Raw genomic sequence first — 22,152 nt, 5'->3', positions numbered from 1 at the left:
ACTGTTGTTTTGGAAACCTGACACAAGCCTATTGTGCTGTACCCCTCACGCTCTCCCACAATATAGCTTAGCCTACATACAAATGACTGTGTTTTTGCAGGGCCAGTGTTAGGTATGATCATTGATTGCGTGTGGTCCGTTACATCAGCTGACACATTGAAAATTAAAGTCAAAAGGCGACAAAAAAACGATTGACATAAACCAATGTATTACGAAGCAGGAAATCATATTCCCATGTGACAGTATTTGGTTTCTCTGTCCCAGGCTGTGTATACAGTGGAATGAGGACTCTACTTGAGGAGTTGTTTTTGTTTGCTCCTCGTTTTGTTTTACAGGGACTTATCATGAGGAAGCACTTTGCTGCTGCGACGGGACCGTGTAAATAAAGCACGGACGTGATGTGTATGTAAGCCTTGGGGCGGTGCTCCCAATCAGCCTTGTTTGTGATCGAGGACTCGAGGGTGATCCCAGACACTGCTTTGTTTACGTCCCTGCATATGTGGGGCTACAACCTAAAAGGGAGTGTCAGAAGCATGCCGCATCACACCACCGCTGTCTGTTCTAAACTAACGTGGCCCTGCAGGAAGATGGAGTATAAAGAGCTCAGTAGCTCTGACCTCTAAAGCTCTTCTTAGTGTTTCTAGTCACTGTTACAGGGGTGTGACCTGTGTCATACCACCCCCCCTCTCACTAAGCTATTAGTTAATCATTTAAAGTGTTATTTGGGCTATTGGATGTCTCCCTGTTCCTGAGGACAGGTGATCACGATTTAATGACGGTCCAACCAACCACCAACCCTGGAGAAGCCCTTTCTTGTTCTCCCCCTGGTGACTAGCTTAGAGTGTCGTGTGACCACAGTCAACCTCAGCTGCCATAGCAACCAGTCACACAGTTTTAAAGCTCTATTGCAGCTATCCTGATCCCAGTAATAAGTGCATCAGCTGAAAGTTCACTAAAAAACTTGGAGTGCTGCATTGTGTGCTATACATACAGTGCCTTCGGAAAGTATTCAGAGCCCTTTGACTTTTTCCACATTTTGTTACGTTACAGCCCTATTCTAAAATTGATTACATTATTTTTCCCCCCTTCATCAATCCTCACAATACCCCATAATGAGAGGTTTTTAGACACTTTTGCAAATTTATAATAAAAACCCTGGAAATATCACATTTACATAAGTATTCAGGTCCTTTACTCAGTACTTTTGTTGAAGCACCTTTTGCAGCGAATACAGCCTCGAGTGTTCTTGGGTATGATGGTAAAAGCTTGACAAACCTGTATTTGGGGAGTTTCTCCCATTTTTCTCTGGAGATCCTTTCAAGCTCTGTCAGGTAGGATGTAGAGCTCTAGATCTCTGTCAGAGTGACCATCGGGTTCTTTGTAACCTCCCTGACCAAGGTCCTTCTCCCCCGATTGCTCAGTTTGACCGGGCTGCCAGCTCTCGGAAGAGTCTTTGTGGTTCCAAACTTCTCCCATTTAAGAATGATGGAGGTCACTGTGTTCTTGTAGACCTTCAATGCTGCAGAAATGTTTTGGTACCCTTCTCCAGATCTGTACCTCGACACAATCCTCTCTCTGAGCTCTACGGACAATTCCTTCGACCTTGTGGCTTGGTTTTTGCTCTGACATGCACTGTCAACTGTGGGATCTTACATATACAAGTATGTGTGCCTTTCCATATCATGTTAAATCAATTGAATTTACCACAGGTGGACTCCAATCAAGTTGTAGAAACATCTCAAGGATGATCATTGGAAACAGGATGCACCTGAGCTCAATTTCGAGTCTCATAGCAAAGGGTCTGAATACTTATGTAAATTTGGTATTTCTGTTGTAGCTTTGTCATTATGGAGTATTGTGTGTAGATAGCTGAGGATTCTTATTATTCTTATTATTATTATTTTTTTTTAAACGTAACAAAATGTTAAAGTCAATGGGTCTGAATACTTTCCAAAGGCACTGTACACTGGGACTGACTGGTGAGACAGTGTGCAGAATGTGGCCTATTCAAGTCACAGACAGGCCATGAGACGAAACTATGCAGTTCAATATTGACTGTCCCAGACTTTCTAAAACAGAGATGCCAGAACATGTGTTTCCTCTGTCAGGAAGGGTGGGAGGTTCCAAGGGGGCACCACCCGCAGCCCTGCCGGGCTGCAGCCAGCTCACACTGCCATGTCAGGAGGAGGGCTGTGTGCCACCTCTCTGCCATTGTAAACCGAGCCAGTGTCCCTGCCAATTTCCAGCCGGCCAGGGAGGCAGTCGTAAAGGCACCGCCTGCAGTTATAGAACCATCGATTACAACAGAACTAAACACTAACCCAGATATTTTTTTAATTTTTATTTCACCTGGATGCTGACAGCATTTCTTTGCCTCTGCTAAAGCTCAGAATGCACAAGGTTTTCTGTCCAGGGTCCAGTCACCTTCGTGTGTATGCCAACCCTACAGTGTCAGTCCACAGCTCATCAGAGAGGCTTAAGGTTCCCAGTGGTACAGCGACAGCAGTGCAGGTAGAAGGATGCATGGCATTCTGATTGTCAACAGGGTGCTGAAGCAAGGCTCAATAGGTTTTCCACTGATTACAGAAGATAAAGCTGAGGATCCAAACCACTTCCCTGCCCTTCCCTGCTGCTCCTTCACCTCCCTATCATAAGACATCTGTCACAAACCATTATCTGTGATCCTTTTTATGTTAGGATCTTCATGCTTTAATTACACAGGTTATAATGTGGTAAGGAACACGTACGGAATATACAGTGGGGTCTGAAATGATTGACACCCTTGATAAAGATGAGCAACAAAGACTGTATAATACAAATACCTCATCAATTCAAACCACAGGTTTGGAAAGATTGTGTATGGAGGAAGGGTCTAAGATCCCTCCCAATGTGTTTTCCAATCTCATAAAACATTTGAGAAAAAAGGCTGTGTCGTTATCCTCGCAGGGGGAGGGTGCTGGTGTATTGAAAACAAGTGATCCAATAATAATTTTGACCCTTTTAAAAAATATATATTTTGTTACTTCTTAAACAGAATATCTTTCTCTGAGCAATTGTATTAGTATAAAATAATATTACCATTTTTGTTGTTGCGTTCAGTATTTGTATTTATTTCAGTCTTGTTTTTGCTCGTCTTTATCACTAATTCCGGACCCCACTGTGTTCAATAAGCACATGTGAAAGGATGGGTTTTCCTATAGCCCTCTATCGGTTTAAAAATAGACTTGATGAATGAGGAACAGCTTTGATCCCGTAGCTATCAGGTTCTCGCTCACTCACTGTCTCAGGGGCATTTCTTTCCCAGCCCAGTGAGTTCTGTCCCATGCTGGTTGTCACTGGGGGTTCTAAAGATTAGAGTCCCCTCCCGCTGCGACTCGGACACTCTCTGCACCTTCCTCCGAGCATGCCCCAGCTGGGCGACGATCGCTTCCTGACATTCTTCCCTCTTTCTCTCCCTCCGCCCATCACATATCTCATGTTACACACTGTACAGTACGCTATGTTGGTGTGTGGCAATGCTAAGCTTAAGCATCTCAAATGACATATGCCAATTGAAGGAAGTGATCTGTATTTTTAATCTACTCGGAGTAACTCTTTTTAAGGGAATCTTGTTACATACTGTACCATCTGTTGGGACAGCAAGTTAATCTCTTAATGACTACACTTATGTGGGGATTTCCCATGCTCTTCTCAGTAAGCGTCTCCTCTCTTAGCTGCCTCAACTGGAAGACTGGTTTCCAAAAGGAAAAAGGTTTAACCACTGATTTTTGCATGGTTCATTTTCAAATGAATCCCATTGTTATTAATGGTTAACTCTGTAATAAATGACTGATAAACATGTTTTGAATTATAGACTCCTTAGATAAAATGACAGACTCCTAAAATGTATCTTATGTTTCGATATATTCCGATGCCTTTGTCTGCACACAGGCATTTGCTTGCATAAATAACAGCAAGTTGTTGTACAATTCTATTCACTTTGATGCATTAGTGTATTACAACTGGCTGCTCCTTCCACACCAAGTCAATAATACTGTAAGGCTTGTCCAATGTCCATTCAATTGTTGATCTCATAAGCAACCCATTAACTTACTGTAGGGCACTACATAACACCATTCTGAGACTATCAATGTATTTGAATGCTTTTATTGACAGACATACTTATTAGAAAGTAGGAATTTGTTACATTACAGCCTTATTCTAAAATGTATTTAATATACTATTTTCCTCATCAATCTACACACAATATCCCATAATGACAAAGCAAAAACAGAAATACCTTATTTGGGGTGGCAGGTAGCCTAGTGGTTAGAGCGTTGGGCCAGTAACCGAAAGGTTGCTGGATCGAATCCCAGAAAATCTGTCGTTCTCGTTCTGCCCCTGAACAAGGCAGTTAACCCACTGTTCCCCGGTAGGCCGTCATTGTAAATAAGAATTTGTTCTTACCTGACTTACCTAATTTAAAAAAACAAAAAAATACATAAGTATTCAGACCCTTTGCTATGAGACTCAATTGAGCTCTGGTGCATTACGGTGAAGCTCGGGTGGACTCCAACTTGATTGGTGTCCACCTGTGGTAAATTAAATTGATTGGACATGATTTGGAACGACACACACCTGTCTATATCAGGTCCCACAGTTGACAGTGCATGTCAGAGCAAAAACCAAGCCATGAGGTCGAAGGAATTGACCACAGAGCTCCGAGACAGGGTTGTGTCGAGGCACAGATCTGGGGAAGAGTACCAAAAAGAGTACCAAAACATGTCTGCAGCATTGAAGGTCTACAAGAACACAGTGGCCTCCATCATTCTTAAATGGAAGAAGTTTGGAACCACCAAGACTCGTTCTAGAGCTGGCCGCCTGGCCAAACAGAGCAATTGGGGGAGAAGGGCCTTGGTCAGCGAGCTTACCAAGAACCCGATGGTCACTCTGACAGACCTCCAGAATTCGTCTGTGAAGATGGGAGAACCTTCCAGAAGGACAACCGCCTCTGCAGCACTCCACCAATCAGACCATTATGGAAGAGTGGCCAGAGGGAAGCCACTCTTCAGTAAAAGGCACATGACAGCCTGCTTGGAGTTTGCTAAAAGGCACCTAAATACTCTCAGACCATGAGAAACAAGATTCTCTGGTCTGATGAAACCAAGATTGAACTCTTTGGCCTGAATGCCAAGTGTCACATATGGAGGAAACCTGGCACCATCGCTACGGTGAAGCATGGTGGTGGCAGCATCATGCTGTGGGGATGTTTTTCAGAGGTAGCTACAGGGACTGGGAGACTAGACGAGGGAAAGATAAACAGAGCAAAGTACAGAGATCTTTGAAACCCTGCTCAGGACCTCAGACTGGGGCAAAGGTTCACCTTCCACCTTCCTACCTTCCGAATGCACTGTCGATGAGGAGGTTTGGGAGCACACAGAGATTGAGCCCCAGTCTATGGTGGAGAGTCGTATATGTCCATGGAGCCGCCATGCCCAGAGGGTTACCACTGGACCACAGTAGCTGTCAATGAGGAGTCATGTACAGTATGTGGTCAGTCATATCCTTTCTCACAGAGGTGACCCCTGGGCCAGGCAAGTGGGCTTGTTTGCTGATCTCTCCTCCTCCAGCTGGGTGACTGCATGTTGTGTACCGTCCCTTTTTATAAGACCCTCACCGCTGTCTTGAAAAGACCCCACACCTAAGCCCTGTACGCTGTACATGTGGACAAAATACTGCATCTGGTTGGAGGAAAAGCCATGTCTTTCCCACATGAAGCACATGGTTTTCCCTCAACCCCTCTGTTTGGCAAGTATGTTTGTTTAACCCTTATAGGTCAATGATTGATTTGTGGTTTCTGTAGCCTCTTGTCGAATGGGAAGCAGGTTTTTACAGTCACAGCTACTCTGTGAAAGCCATGTTTGTGTCGCAAAAATAATTGAATGAGTAGTCATGTTTAGCTTTGCTTAGACATTGTGGGTATCATAATGTTATCAGTAGGTATTTGGTTCCCTCAGGCCGTCTGCTGTAATGGTCATGTTTGTGGACTTAGATGTGGTTCTAGGCCGAGTAAGTAATATAAGCAGGAATTCCAGGAACTGGGTCCGCCTTAACTGCACTGTACTCCCTCTGCCTGCGGTCAGAAAGTCCTCCCAGTGTGAGCACTGATTGTTTTCTCACTGACCTGCTGTCCAGGGCCGAGTTGTAAGCTATAAACAATGACTGCAGTGTGTTGATTGACGCTCGGGGTACAGTTGGTCAGCTCTGTGACTGGTGAAGACGGCCAAGTGTTGCCCGGCAAGTCGGGCTGTGACTTGTCTTGCACCGTCATTGGTGGGGACATGGAGGGACAGTGACAGTGATGACACCACTCACGCTTACTCGAACACAGGCTAGTCCTGTAAGTAGGGATGACTGAACAATGTTAGAAGCTTAGTGACTAGACTATACAAATAATAAGAACATTGCACATCAAAGAGCATGACTACAGCTTTATGCTTACAGAGCAAAAATAAATATGGTCTTTTAAAAGCAGTTTTCATATCCAAAACACAATACTCAATCATGACTCACTATCTGGAGAGGACCTTAGCAATTACATCATAACTTTGGCAGAGTAGAGCATGGTGAATCAAGACTGATTGCGTAGTGTGTTTGTGTGTTTTCAGGTCTAATTTGAACCAGATGGCTTGCAATACAAGCTTGAACACAAACCTATGCAAATGTATTTTTGCGTGATGAAAATAATGTATTAGTGAACATTTCTAAACAAGAGGATGGTTGTGTGAGGTGAAGTAGGATCAGTTGCCTTTAGGTGGCAGTAGCTGCATTGGGAGTGATATCTTCCTGTGCCGCCATAACTTTTCTGCTTGTGATGGAAGGAGGAGCAGTTGAACTTCAATGGCTCATCTTTTATGGGAACATTTTCACAAAAAAACAATAAGGGTAGAAATGTAAGATTGTGTTAGATTTTACGGTATGTTGACTTAACAGAACAGAATAAGATGAGCAGTGGAATATTGGAAAGTATCATGGAGTTGTTGAAATCATATACATGAGATAATAATCTGAAATATAGTTTTACTAGGCTACTGCCTTAAGGAAATGCAGACAGAATAGCAATGGAGCTGATGTCATCTAAGCGTTAGTTCCACCAATATCAACCCATATGACAGCTTGATCCTCATTCCTAATCCTGGGAGCGCATCTTCACTACACGGCACTACTTGACAAATGTTTAATGTTTTTTTTTCTGTGCCAACTCAAGCTGGCTCTGGGTGACAAGGCTTTGACAGCAGGCCCATGGGCATGGGGGTTGGCACTGCTTCAGACTGCCAACGCTGGTGCTGCAATGGGAACTGCAGAGAGGAGAGGGCATAGCCGGATGATGTGAAATATCTACTGTAGAGGCTCCCCAGCAATCTTTATCTGTGTCCCAGGGGGGCTTAGGACTGAATTAAGTAAGTCATTGGGATGCAAAGGGGATACTTCAAAAGACCGAGATGTAGCCTATGTGTCTTCCTGTATTCTGTACACTTGACAATCAATAGGCTTGTGTGGGGGGAAAAAAGGTGTGTGTGCGCAGGTCTGTTCGTCCACATTTGTGTTTGTGCATGTTTTTCTACAACGGGCCAAGTTAGTTATGCCTCACCCAGTGGCAGCACTACAAAGTAAAGGAAGCAGGGCCCAAGCCCCTCAGGAAAATGGGTCGGTTTCTTCTCCAGGGATAAATAAACCATCCCAAAATACTGAGTGGAAGAGGATGTGGCCCCTTTTATTTGTGCTGCGGTGCCATTTTGGAGAGGGACAGGCTAACCTCAGTCGCAGGTGAAAAGAGAGACTAGAGTTTAGTTTGTGTAGGCCAATGGGTATTTTTTTGTTGAGGCTCACCAGTTTGTGTCAAACGGGCTTTGACAACATCTACCAGAAAAGGTCTTAAAAGGTATAAGAAATGCTGAGTGTACAAAACATTATGAACAGTTTCCTATGTGTATCAAGAATGGTCCACCACCTAAAGGACATCCAGCCAGCTGTGGGAATTATTGAAGTCAACATGGGCCAGCATCTCAGAGGAACGCTTGGCATAAAAAAACGAGAGATTTTCCATCTGCACCATTCTTCTAGTAAATGTGTTTTTGTGAAATTGTCTCTAACTTGTTCAAAGTAATCCTTGTGCATAGAGTCGTATGGTTTGTTAAACTTTTGAAATCAATGGTTTTTATTTGGCACACATTTTAAAGCTTAATTCCGTTACCATGGAATTCCAGCCCCGTTCCCTCTCCCTTCTGCCAGTACGTATGCACAACTGTTATCCCTCCCTTCAGCCCTCCCGGTCTCTTGTAACTGTCTATCATGGTTCTGAACTTTGTCTCAATTTAGACACCCTTTGACCAGGAAAAGGCACGTTGGAAGAATGAACCTTCACTCTACTTCCCGTTAGTGCGAGTGAACTCTCCAGGAGTGACAAACGTTCAGGAGGTTTAAGTCAGTCTCAAGGAAAGTAGGCAAAGAGAGTAGCTTTGTTGTGATAAGGTTTACACATCAGAAGGAAACAGCCGCTTCCCTCTCCACCTCCCCAAAGAGACCCAGCTGGGAGCAGCGCTGTGTTATCTTACCTGCTCTGTTGGACACCATGGTGATGTCACTGTTGTCCACTATTCTATATATCGGCCCGTTAAACACACACACACACACACTCCCCCCGCAGAGCTCCTAGCTGACCCAGGGCATAGAAACACTGCCAGCTGTGGACCTGACCCCTGACTTGGACACTCCTCAGATGAGATGCCAACTCCTCATGACTCCCCGCCCCCTCCACTCCTCTAATCCAGAAACTTTATGGGGCTGTGTAATGTAGTGTACACGATGGGACGTTCCATCTCCCCACTATGGGGCGGGGGGACTCCAGCTGACCCTTCTGTGTCCACATGTTCAGCCTTTGATGTTTTTAATTAGACCCTACCCGCTCTGCTCTCACAGCTTGACATTACACTTATATGACATAATACCTCAGGAGGAGGGTGACACCGTTTAGAGGCTATTGCAGGACAGTGACATTGTCTACAGTCACCAGATGTGGAGTACAGTGTCCGTGTCCCCAAGTGGAAGAGATAAAGGGTTCTGGTAACAACCACTGCTCATTGATCACAGGGATTCCTGACCTCAAGTCTCTAAGGGGTTCAGATGGAGCATTTATTAATTGAGCAAGTCAGCATGGTATTATGAATCCATACTGTGTGACACCAGGGCAGTCTTGGTTACATATAACTGCTACTACTACACGGTCTAGCCGCAGTGTCATCATGATAACCAGGTACAGTGCATTTGGAAATTATTCAGACCTCTTGACTTTTTCCACATTTTGTACCTTACAGCTTTATTCTAAAATTGATTAAATAAATAAAAACCCTCTTCAATCTACACACAATATCTCATAATGACAAAGTGAAAACAGTTTGGTAGAAGTTGTTGCTGACAGAGATCTAGAGTTCTTCTGTGGAGATGGGAGAACCTTCCAGAAGGACAACCATCTCTCAGAAAACTGTTTTTCAGCGGCAAGGACTGGGAAACTAGTCAGGATTGAGGGAAAGATGAACGGAGTAAAGTACAGAGAGATAGATCCTTGATGAAAACCTGCTCCAGAGAGCTCAGGATCTCCAACTGGGGCCAAGGTTCATGTTCCAACAGGACAATGACTCTAAGCACACAGCCAAGACAATGCAGGAGTGGCTTCGGGACAAGTTTATGAATGTCCTTGAGTGGCCCAGCCAGAGCCCGGACTTGAACCCAATCTAACATCTCTGGAGAGACCTGAAAATAGCTGTCCAGCGACACCCCCCATCCAACCTGATAGAGCTTGAGAGGATCTGCAGTGAAGAATGGGAGAAACCCCCAAATACAGGTGTGCCACGCTTGTAGTGTCATTCCCCAGAAAACTTGAGGCTGTAAACGCTTCCAAAGGTGCTTCAACAAAGTACTGAGTAAAGGATCTGAACACTTATGTAAATATGATATTTCAGTTTTTTACATTTTTTATAACAATTCTACTACAACCCTGTTTTTGCTTTGTCATTAGGTGGTATTGTGGGTAGATTGATGGGGGGGGGGGATCCATTTTAGAATAAGGCTGTAACATAACAAAATGTGGAAAAAATCAAGGGGTCTGAATACTCTCAAAATGCACTGTATATCTGAGTAGGAATTAAACTAAATTGGTAGGATATTAAATGTCTATCATCTTGGATCCCCTTCCTTTATGCCCAGCGCTCAGATCTTTAGACACTGTGTGTACCATGTCAGCCCTAAGCTGGCTGCAGCAGATGAGCTGGCCCCTGAGATGTGTGTCCTGCAGCCTCCGGTCACATGGTATATTCCATAGACGGATGGGAAGAACAGTCCAGCAGTGTTCCCAGCCGATGTCACTGACTCTCCATATTGATGTGAAAACAGCAGTAAACACCAATCAGGGAATTCACCAGTCATCTACAAAAGTATGATTGAGCAGTCGGTATCAATCTGAGAATGCGTGCCACCAACTTTCAAAACACACTGGTTGGGGGGGATGTAATCAGTGTGGAGGACAAATGAAACAAACTTGTGAGAAGAGCTGCAGTTTGGCTGTAGTACCAGCAGCAGTAATCCAGCCATGTACATCAGTGCAGCTGAGTCCCAGACAGACCGTGCTTATCTAGAAGCCAGCAGCAGGCAGCTGTGTCCAGATTCAGCGTGGGCCGGGTACAGCTTCCATGCCCTAATACAGGATGTTTACACTCCAACATCCACACACAACCTCCTTCTTCTGCCATGGCATACATTAAGCCGATTTGCGCTTGGAAGCTTCAACTCCGATTTCCCATAGCTGACACTGCAGTGGTACTATCACTGCTGTATAGGGAGTATTGCTGCTCTTGGTCTAGTTAACTACTGCTGTACAGAATAGTCTCATTCCACAATGCGTCCATACAGAAAACAGATTTTCTGCTGAGGCTGATGATTGTGGATGTTCTGCTTGTAGGTCACAATGTTATTGAGGTTATTGAGTGGTTAGGGACTGTGTGTGTGGGTGGGTGGGGGGGGCACTGAGTTTACCCTCCACATCCTGGCCCAGTGGTTTGTTTGTTGTCCAGAGGAGAGGTTCTTACGGTGCTGCAGCCTGCTGAGGAGGAGTGGAGTGAAGCAGTAGAAACACAGCTGATCCCTGTGACTCAGCAGTCTTCACCACCCAACATGGCCTGAATTATTCATCATTAGCACAACACAGAAAAGAACAACAAACCCAGTACTGTACACACACACACACACACACACACACACAATCTGGTTTCTCCTCAGCACTGCTGCTGCAGCACTATCGGTACCGGTTTATCATTAGCTGTTTGTTCTACGGGGTAACCCTCTCGGAGACTTCCAACTCTTGATCATGTGATTGGTTGGTGGTGAGGGGTGGAGTGGGATTGCAGACACCCAGCAGGACTCATGGACTGTACCTCCTGCGTAGGCATTGAGGATTTCTGCACTGCATTGCTAAGAGAACCATTCCCTGATAACAAGCCTCCAAAATGAGAGTAGGATGAACTGTGTTGCAAAAGGCCCCTTACTCTAACAGCTGGTTAGGTTTTATGGACCACTCTGAGAAATGGTATTTTAGAGGTCGACCTCAACCGTGACACAGCCAAACACAACATTTATGGCCATCTAATAAATTTTGAAATCGAGAAATGTCTGACAATGTATCAGTACCTTCAGAAAGTATTAATACCCCTTGACTTATTCAACATTTTCTTGTTACAGCCTGAATTCAAAATGGATTCAAAGAAAACAAACAAGATAATTCTCACCCTTCAACCCACAATACTAATAAAATACATAATTACAAAGTGAAAACATGTTTTTAGATTTGTGCAAATTTATTGAGAAATTAAATACAGAAATATCTATTTTTACATAAGTATTCACACTACTGCGTCAATACTTTGTAGAGTAACCTTTGGTGGTGATTACACATTTGAGTCTTCTTGGGTATGTCTGTAGCAGCTTTGCATATCTGGATTTAGGGATTTTCTACCATTTTTCCTTGCAGATTTTCTCAAGCTCTGTTAAATTAGCGGCTGTGAACAGCAATCTTTAAGTCTTTCCACAGATTCTCAATGGGATCAAGTCTGGGTTTTGGCTGGGCCACTCAAGGACATTCACATTCTTGTTCTGAAGCCATTCCAGCATTGCTTTGGCTTATGCTTGTGGTCACTGTTCAATTGGAACATAAATCTTCACCCCAATCTGTCGTTTGCACTCTGAAGCAGGTTCTCATCAAGGATTTGCCTGTATTTGGCTCGACTTATTGTTCCCTTTATCCTTACCAGTCTCCCAGGCCCTGCCTTCTGGCAGGTTCTCCCATCTCAGCCAAGGAACTCTGTAGTTCTGTCAAAGTGATCATTGGGTTCTTGGTCACCTCCCTGACCAAGGTTCTTCTCGACCAGTTGCTCAGTTTGGTCAGACAGCCAGCTCTAGGCAGAGTATGGGAAGTTCCATAATTGTTCAATTTCCCAATGATGGAGAGTGGAGACCACTGTGCTTTTGGAAACTTTTAACACTCTTAAAAAAAATGTATACCCTTCCCCAGATATATGCTTCATCACAATCTCAGAGATCTACAGATAGTTCCGTGGACTTCACATGGTATAGTTTCTGCTCTGACATGCACAGTCAGCTGTGAGACCTTTTTTATATAGTGTCTTTCTAAATTATGTCCAAACAATTGAATTGGCCACAGGTGGACTCCAATCAAGTTGTAGTGACATCTCAAGGATGATGAAATAAAGGTGGATGCACCTGAGCTCAATTTGGAGTGTCATAGCAAAGGGTTGTGAATACTTAGAGTAGCAATCAAAAGTTTGGACACACCTACTCATTCAAGTTTTTACATTTTTTTATTTACAACTATTTTCTACATTCTAGAATAATAGTGAAAACATCAACTATGAAATAACACAGTAACCAAAAATAGTGTTAAACAAATCAAAATATATTTTAGATTCTTCAAAGTACCCACCCTTTGCCTTGATGGCAGCTTTGAACACCCTTGGCATTCTCTCAACCAGCTTCATGAGGTAGTCACCTGGAATGCATTTCAATTAACATGTGTGCCTTAAGTTCATTTGTGGAATATCTTTCTGGAAGATTGCCATTTTGTACATTTTTTATTTCGCCATTATTTCACCAGGTAAGCTATTTGAGAACAAGTTCTCAGTTACAACTGTGACCTGGCCAAGATAAAGCAAAGCAGTGCGACAGAAACAACAACACAAAGTTACATGGAACAAACAAGCGTACAGTCAACACAATAGAAAAAAAATAAAGTCTATATACAGTGTGTGCAAATGGCATGAGGAGATATGGCAATAAATAGGCCAAAGTAGCAAAGCAATTACAATTTAGCAGATTAACACTGGAGTGATAGATGAGCAGATGATGGTGTGCAAAAGAGCAGCAAAGTAAATAAAAATAATATGGGGATGAGGTAGGTAGATTGGGAAGGCTATTTACAGATGGACTATGTACAGCTGCAGCAATCGGTTAGCTGCTCAGATAGCTGATGTTTAAAGTTAGTGAGGGAAATGTAAGTCTCCAGCTTCAGCGATTTTTGCAATTCATTCCAGTCACTGGCAGCAGAGAACTGGAAGGAAAGGCGGCCAAAGGAGGTGGTGGCTTTGGGGATGACCAGTGAGATATACCTGCTGGAGCGCGTGCTACGGGTGGGTTTTGTTAGTTTGGAGGTTAGTTAACACGGTGTCCAAAGAAGGGCCAGATGTATACAGAATGGTGCCGTCTGTGTCGAGGTGGATCAGGGAATCATCCGCAGCAAGAGCGACATCGTTGATATATACAGAGAAAAGAGTCGGCCCGAGAATTGAACCCTGTGGTACCCCCATAGAGACTGCCAGAGGTCCGGACAACAGGCCCTCCGATTTTACACACTGAACTCTATCTGCGAAGTAGTTGGTGAACCAGGCGAGGCAGTCATTTGAGAAACCGAGGCCATCGAGTCTGCCAATAAGAATGTGGTGATTGACAGAGTCGAAAGCCTTGGCCAGGTCGATGAAGACTGCTGCACAGTACTGTCTTTTATCGATGGCGGTTATGATATCGTTTAGTACCTTGAGCGTGGCTGACTTGCACCCGTGACCAGCTCGGAAACCGGATTGCACAGCGGAGATGGTATGGTGGGATTTGAAATGGTCAGTGATCTGTTTCTTAACTTGGCTTTCAAAGACTTTAGAAAGGCAGGGCATGATGGATATTGGTCTGTAACAGTTTGAGTCTAGAGTTTCACCCCCTTTTGAAGAGGGGGATGACCGCGGCAGCTTTCCAATCTTTAGGGATCTCGGGCGAAATTAGAGGTTGAACAGACTGGTAATAGGGGTTACAACAATGGCGGCGGATAATTTTAGAAAAAGAGGGTCCAGATTGTCTAGCCCAGCTGATTGGGTCCAGGTTTTGCAGCTCTTTCAGAACATCTGCCAACTGGATTTGGGTGAAGGAGAAGCTGGGGAGGCTCGGGAAGTAGCTGCAAGGGGTGCGGAGCTGTTGGCCGGGGTTGGGGCAGCTAGGAGGAAAGCATGGCCAGCCGTAGAGAAATGCTTATTGAAATGTTCGATTATCATGGATTTATCAGTGGTGACCGTGTCGCCTAGCCTCAGTGCAGTGGGCAGCTGGGTGGAGGTGCTCTTATTCTCCATGGACTTTAGTGTCCCAAATTTTTGGGGGAGTTGGAGCTACAGGATGCACATTTCTGTTTGAAAAAGCTTAGCCAAGCTAAGGAGCTTTCCTGACTGACTGTGTGTATTGGTTCCGGACTTCCTTGAACAGTTGCATATCGCAGGGACTATTCGATGCTATTGCAGTCTGCCACAGGATGTTTTTGTGCTGGTCAAGGGCAGTCAGGTCTGGAGTGAACCAAGGCCTATAATGGGGATCCTTTTTTTTATGCAAACAATGCCTGCAGTACTAATGTCGGCCTTGAACTTCCATGGCTTCAATGAGAGGTGGCAGTCTTTCTACCCTGCAATAGATTCATAATGGGACTTAGTGAGTGTCATGGCATTGTTTTAGACATACCTCAGTGTGCACAACAGGAAGAATCTGTGTCCTCAAGGCGAGATTTATCCCACCCAGCTGTGTCACTTCAAACCATGTCCTCTAATTAATTATTAGCCAGTTAACCTTATATTTGCAATGGTTCTCACTCAAAAATAACTGTCTCACTGTTGACAGTGTTTTCAAAAGAGAACCTACTTGACTAGACAGACGCGTGTGTGTGTGTGTGTGTGTGTGTGTGTGTGTGTGTGTGTGTGTGTGTGTGTGTCCATGTGTTGTGTGTGTGTGTGTGCGGACTGTCCATGTATTGTGTCGCTTAGGGGCATGCTATTTTAGTTGCTGTGCTGCATAACTATGAACGACAAGCCAGCGATAACGCTGTGAAGTCACACTGATATTCCTTTGTCATAACCCTATAGTACATGATCCTCTTGCCCTTTACCTTACTTAGGGATGTGATCACTGCTCTTACAGTAGCAACAGTTCAAGCAGGAGACATGAAGCTTTCATTCCTCATAGTCCACTCTGCGGGCTGCTCTTATCAGTCTCTAATGTAGAGTTTGACTTGGCAATTTCACAGCAGATTACTTCTTGCTGTTCTATATGTTAAGCTTAAAAGCCCTCTCTCCACCATCTGACGGTCTATCCTGCTGTAGACTGCAGGCCATGGGGGATGGGGAGAGTGTGTTGAAGCCATGAGGATGTATTTCTAAGAGAACAATGAGTATACTTGAAGTCTTCATCCATCCCTCCTCCTGCTCACTCACTCACCCACCCATATATCTGAATTCCATCAACCCCGGGCTCAGCTGCACTCCTCACCCCCCCCCCCAATCGAATGTAGTTCAGTGTGTCAGGTGCTGCTGAAATATTAACACAGCACACGCACATGCTGAGGGAGTTTAGCAGCACACTACACTGGTGCGCCCTTTGGAAGCACTTCTAATGCTGCAGATGGTTTTGTGTGTGTGTGTGTGTGTCCTGATCAATGTTATTGCCCCACAGTATGACTTTTACTGTAATGGTGGTAGCAAATCTCCCCCAGTCACACAGAGTTTGAGCCTTTGACCGGTCAACTGAACACTGCATGGCTTTGGGGAATTACCGTGCCCCCCATAGACCGCAGCCACTCTGTATTAGACATTTTACATCGCATGTATTTTCAGCTTGTAAATTCATATCAAATGAAATATTAATGTTTTAGTATGAATCTCATTCTCAATGGTGAACTCTCATCAGTGTTATTTTTCTGGTTCATGAAATCCCTCCCAGTATCTAGGAAGACTGTTCACTGTATGCACTTCAGTAGCCGATATGTGCATGTGACAATACAACCCCAGGTGCCGTGGATGATTCCCTGCCAGCTACTGTCCTGTAAGTGTGTGTACTGGGGTACTTTATGAGCATGCGACCCACAGCTGCAGCAGGAAACAGGGGCCGCCTCAGAATGACGGGAAATTGATAAGTAAACAAGAGATGGACAGTGCCCGGTTTCCCTGTCTGTCTTTCCCCAATCAGGACATGGGCACGGCGCTGCAGACTCTTGTCAGTACAAACATGTGCAATGGCTCGAAGGCAGAGAGTCCATAAAATCAGGCCTGATTTGCAGGTGGGAGATATTAATTGATATAAGCGAATATTGATTAATTTCTTCATGAAGGTGGAGCCAGTTCAGGTTGATTATTAAACAGCATGGTTTTATGGGTAAAGTTCCTGGCCCTAGGTAAACTGTGTGGCTGATGGATTGTATCTGGATGAATCCTAGTTTGACATCCTTGAAGGTCTTGGCTTAATCAACCTTTTCTGTCCTACTTCTAATATGTTTTGTGCACTTGGTAGAACAGGAAGGACATGCTCTCATCCAGCCAGAGGCTAATCTTTTATTTAGAATTTATTCTCTGCGTGACGTCTCGGCATAAAAGGCTTAAATCCGTACATTTCCTTGGTGTGCTTTGTAAATAAAGATGGCTTTGAGCAAAAGCACTGGCCGGTAAATGTTTAGATTTTTTTTTCTCTCCAGGTTTCTAAAGTAAAACAGATTTGTCTTTGAACACAGGCTGACTGACTCAGCTGCTGTTTGTGTGGGCACACACTTTAATTGGAATATGTTAAGTCACAGAGTAGGTTTGACTCAAATCCTGTTCTTTTTAGATGAGCTTTCCCTTGATCGAGAAGATTACGGAGGATCATGTCCATTTAGAAAACAGTTTTCCAAGCAGTCTGGCTGAGGTGGAGGAAGTTTTTACTGTGTCTTTATTAAGGCTTTCATTAATCCAACTGTAATATGCTGCCATGTCATCATTATTCATGTTTTAGAGAAGTGTAAATGATGAACTTTTTTGATTCTTGGAGAATTTGTCCCTTCGTTGCCCCTTGTTTCTCACTTCAACTAAATAAGCACTCAGCCACATTGCGCTTTGCCTGACTGTGGAAACGATCTATCCTAGAGTTAGCACACGTTCATTTACTCCTTAGTCAACGCCTTAATCTTCATCACATTCCCTCCCCTTACTGTACAAGAACAACTATTGTATTTGGGTGCGGTTATGCCGGCTGCTTATTTCTGAATGCATTCCCCAGAGAATGCAATAAAAGCAAATATTTTCATGTACAGATGTGGTCTGACTGTGAGTAAGGGAAAGATAGAGTTGAGGTTTCAAAGAAGGGAGAGGCAGGGGAAAAGAGAGAGCGAAAGGGAGAGCGATGCACAGCATCAGCAGCAGCCGATAGAAGCTGGTGTTGTGTCGAGGCTCAGCATTGGCTGAAGCTGCAGCAGCGCTCACAGCATCCCCCCCCCTTCCCGTCTCTCTCCCTCTCGCGCTTGCCTGCTGACTGAGGCACTCCTGCAAACACCGGCTGGGACAGCTCTGCTTTGCTGTGGCTCTGACCGAGGCTCCTTTCCCTGGCTGGATAAACGCTCTCTCCAGGCTCCCAGGCTATCTCTCTGTTTCTCGGAGCCCAGACAGCAGCCTCGCCCTGGGGGTTGTGGAAGTTGTGGAGCTGTGTTTCAGGATGGACCAGGCTGTAGTAGGTTTGGATCTGGGAAACTGGGTCATCGTCCGGCTCTACTGAGGGATGCCTGTTTTGGACCTGGAGTGATGGGGTGCACCACCAGTGTGGTTGTGTTTGACGGACTGCGTACGGTCTTACAGAGGAACTGTGGGTACATCTGCAAAAGTGGTGCTGCCGAGCCCGTCGGGCAGAACGAGGCTGAACAAGCCGCGTGCAGCCGGAGGGAGTCCCGGGTCCCATGGCCAACACCTCGAGTACTGAAGGTGTGTGTGTGTGTGTGTGTGTGTGTGTGTGTGTCTCGTTATTACTTATGACATGCCTGCCAGACTGTAGCTCTGCTCCGATCTCTTCATACAGTATAAATACAACACCAGTCCTGACCTCCCTCAGCAGCCAGGTGCTTCTTTAAATCAAAGTAGTGTCCAGAGACAGGATTTCAGTTCCTAAATCCACTCAACTGTCTTCCCATATCCTGTGAATTATATAGGGAACTTTTCAAGGTTTCCTTTAACACCAAACTTCCATTGAAGCAAAATGTGATACCGTTTTTCCAACTCAGGAAACAGCACATGATCTGTAGGAAAGTAGGCCGAACCCCATTGTGTTGCCATATTCGTTTTTTAATGGACATCTTATCCTTCCATTTGAGGTACCCAAAGCCACAAGACAGCTTTTATGTACTTAAAAGGAGCATAATAATCGTTTTTTTGATAAATGAATCAATTTCCTCCTTTAACTGGCCTACTGCATTTCAGCTGCAGAAGTGCACCCATTTCAGTACTATATTTTACTTGAACCACCAGTGTGTGAAATATAAGAGGAGGTTTGAATCTCACCCTCTGATGCTCTCCATGGGTTAAACCCTGTGCAGGAGAGGAGAGACAGTGGGCTCCGTGTCTGCTACAAATCCATCATCTTTGGGCTGCTGGCTGGCTGCATCTTCTGTTCTACCCAGTACCAGCTTGTCTGTCTTGACCTTTGTCTATGTCTTGTTTGCTCTCTAAGGATGCATGCAATTGCACCCTATTCCCTATATAGTGCACTACTTTTTAAAACTAAGCCTTATGGGTCCTGGTCAGAAGTAGTGCACTTTGTAGATTAGGGTGCCATTTGGGATTCTTCCTAACTGTGTCTAAAGGATACTGATGGCTCTTTCCTCCTGCTGAATGTGACATCCATTGGGTTAACTGTGATGTGAACAGATTGACAGGGACGGCTCCATGGTAGAGTAGACCGAAGAGACAGGAGAGATGTATAGGTCAAGGGCATTGTGACCTTCCATGGCTCAGAGATGCTCTGGTCATCTAGCTCTACTGATTTGAATTCCCTCTCGGCATTTGGTCGTGTCACAAATCATTAGGCGAAAAGGTGCAGGCAGGGAGAAGGATGCCGCATGACACCCGTGGGGGACACCCGTGTGGGACACCCGTGTGCTATACTGTAACCGATAGGACGTCAGAAGAAATGCAATATGGTTGAAACCGAAGCATGTTTAGCTCCTTGGTGACTGCCCTCATAAAACAATGTTTCAGATGGACCAGCCGTACTGGAATCCCCTGTCCCCTGGACTGGAGTTTTGCTCTCCTTGTTGTTATGCTTATGATTTATAGCAGGTATTTTGGTACACATAACCTGTAAAGACGTCAGCCATTAGTGTTGTCCTATACATTCCCTATGGCTTGAAGTCATTATCTCTGTGTGTGGGGGATTTTAAAGGAAAGGTTAAAGGGGTAAAAGCCACTGGGTGGGCCACACACACACACACACACACACACACAGAGAGATAGGGGTGGCTATTAGTAGGTAGTTCTTCAGTCCAGACTCACACAGTATGACATTAGGGGGGTTGTTTTGAGAGTTGGACTGTTCTCTTATTTTACTCCCTCTCTGATTACACCAGCGCACCCTTTTCCTTCCTTTAGGAAACTCACATCTCTCGCTCTTCAGGGGTGGGGTGGATGCCTTTAGGGGACAAAGGTCACTGCTATTAGGATTCTGCTCTCTACGTTTTTCATGATTTGTCTTTGTCACTCCTGCTAAACTACTTAGCTGTGTTGTACATCATCACTATGTTTACATTCTTACCATACTGTTGACAAGTGCACAGCTTCTTTCCTCCTCTAGAGCTCCAGGAGATTTGAGGCCAAAACCAATATTGCAACACAAAAGCAAATGTGCCAGCTATTCTTATCAATGGAATGTCGTTTCGGGAGCAGGAGATGGAGAGAGAATGGTGCCGTCAAGTTGGGCCATGATAAAATAAGCTTTATCGTGTGGTGTGTTGAGGAGTAATGCTTGAAATATAGACTAACAATGTTTTCACTTATAACAAATGGCTAATGACTCAATTACTCTGTATATCTAAAGTGCCGCATCGCAGTGCAAGCTGTGCCACTACAGATTCTGGGTTCGAATCCAGGCTCTGTCGCAGCCGGCCACAACAGGGAGACCCATGGGGCGGCGCGCAATTGACCCAGCGTCATCCAGGTTAGGGGAGGGTTTGGCCGGCAGGGATATCCTTGTCTCATCGCGCACTAGCGACTCCTGTGGTGGGCCGGCCGCAGTGCACGCTGACACGGTCGCCAGGTGTACGGTGTTTCCTCGGACACATTGGTACGGCTGGCTTCCGGGTTGGATGGGCATTGTGTCAGGAAGCAGTGCGGCTTGGTTGGGTTGTGTTTCGGAGGACGCGTGGCTCTCGACCTCCGCCTCTCCCGAGTCCGTACAGGAGTTGCAGCGGTGAGACAAGGCTGTAACTACCAATTAGATACCACGAAATTGGGGAGGAAAAAAGGGGTGGAAAATATGTTTTTTAAAAACAGGCTTAGACATTTTTGCTAATTTATTCCAAATTAAAAACTGATCCTGAATCATCTTGGCTGTGTGCTTAGGGTCGTTGTCCTGCTCCAGGGTGCTCAGGACTTCATCAAATCCCCCCCCAAAATGTCACATGCGTCGAATACTTCACGTGAAATGCTTCATTACAAGCCCTTAACCAACAATGCAGTTCAAGAAATAGAGTTAAGAATTAAGAAAATATTCACTAGATAAATAAAAAGTAACACAATAAAATAACAATAACGAGGCTATATACAGGGGGTACCGGTACCAACGCAATGTGCGGGGGTACAGGTTAGTTAGTTAATTTGTGCATGTAGGTAGGGGTCATCAATGTAAATAGTCCGGGTGGCCATTTGATTAGTAGTAGTCTTATGGCTTGGGGGTAGAAGCTGTTAAGGAGTCTTTTGGACCTAGACTTGGGGCTAAGGTACCGCTTGCAGAGAGAACAGTCTATGACGGGTGATTGGAGTTTCACTTTTTTTTTTTAATGGAAAAAAATAAACTCTGTGTGTGTACTTTTAAAAAAACAAAAAACAAATTTAAAGCACACACACACAGTTTTTTTTTTTTTTTTAGATAAAAAAAAAAGTGAAACTCCAATCACCGTCATAGACAACAAATTATTAATTTTTGGGGACCCCTACAGTACCCCGGGCCCCAGTTGAATACCCCTGCTGTACAGCATAACTGTGAATTAGCCGTAGTGTTACTCCCCTGGATGGCTGTTGTTCCTTTAGATGATGACCACGTTGAATTTAGTCTGGTGTTTGTCTTAATGTCGTTAGGACGAGGTGTGGGACCATATATTTGCAATGTCCGTTGCTGAGATCATAATATATTATCCTAGCCTAATTCCTTATAGGCATACAATCCTTCTCCTCTATTTATGTCATCCTTATAATTATTTTCTACAAGTGGAAACTCTGACTAGCCCCCATAGATAGTCAGTGTTATACACACAGGCTGGGCGTTCACCAGAACATCCACATGAAAGCAATGTGCCGTTAAATCTCTGCAGAGAGAAGACAAACAATCAGATCACTCCCCTGTACTTTTTACACACTAGCCGTAAGCACAGCTAAATAACAACAGACTTAGCTATCTAGCTAGCTAGGGCAATGTTTTTCTGTTTGTCATGATTGTGTGTAACTCTGTGTGTGGTGTCTCAGGCCGTTGTGAAGTTGCCTAGAATGGGTTGTTTCCAGACATGCTAATAACATTAAGGTG

The 22,152-nt window shown here is 44.6% G+C and overlaps 1 protein-coding gene across 9 annotated transcripts in view; it reads left to right on the top strand.

Annotated features, from left to right (window-relative positions):
• Positions 1-22,152, top strand: part of LOC112245964 (dedicator of cytokinesis protein 9) — a 119,099-nt gene that overhangs the window by 20,801 nt on the left and 76,146 nt on the right. For 3 of the 9 annotated variants that reach the window (XM_024414202.2, XM_042317562.1, XM_024414201.2), the window contains exon 1: positions 17,934-18,347. The exons of 4 other annotated variants lie outside the window; for them this stretch is intronic. In XM_024414202.2, the coding sequence (XP_024269970.2) occupies positions 18,171-18,347 (177 nt within the window). In that variant the 5' untranslated portion in view covers positions 17,934-18,170. Of the gene's footprint in view, positions 1-17,931; positions 18,348-22,152 lie in introns of those variants that run through there. 2 more of the 9 variants (XM_042317589.1, XM_024414207.2) reach the window with 2 other exon arrangements.

The sequence above is a fragment of the Oncorhynchus tshawytscha genome, linkage group LG03 (genome assembly GCF_018296145.1).
Source record: "Oncorhynchus tshawytscha isolate Ot180627B linkage group LG03, Otsh_v2.0, whole genome shotgun sequence".
In the NCBI taxonomy this organism is placed as follows: Eukaryota; Metazoa; Chordata; class Actinopteri; order Salmoniformes; family Salmonidae; genus Oncorhynchus; species Oncorhynchus tshawytscha.
The sequence above is the reverse complement of the archived record's forward strand: the minus strand, read 5'-3'. Positions and strand labels throughout refer to the sequence as shown.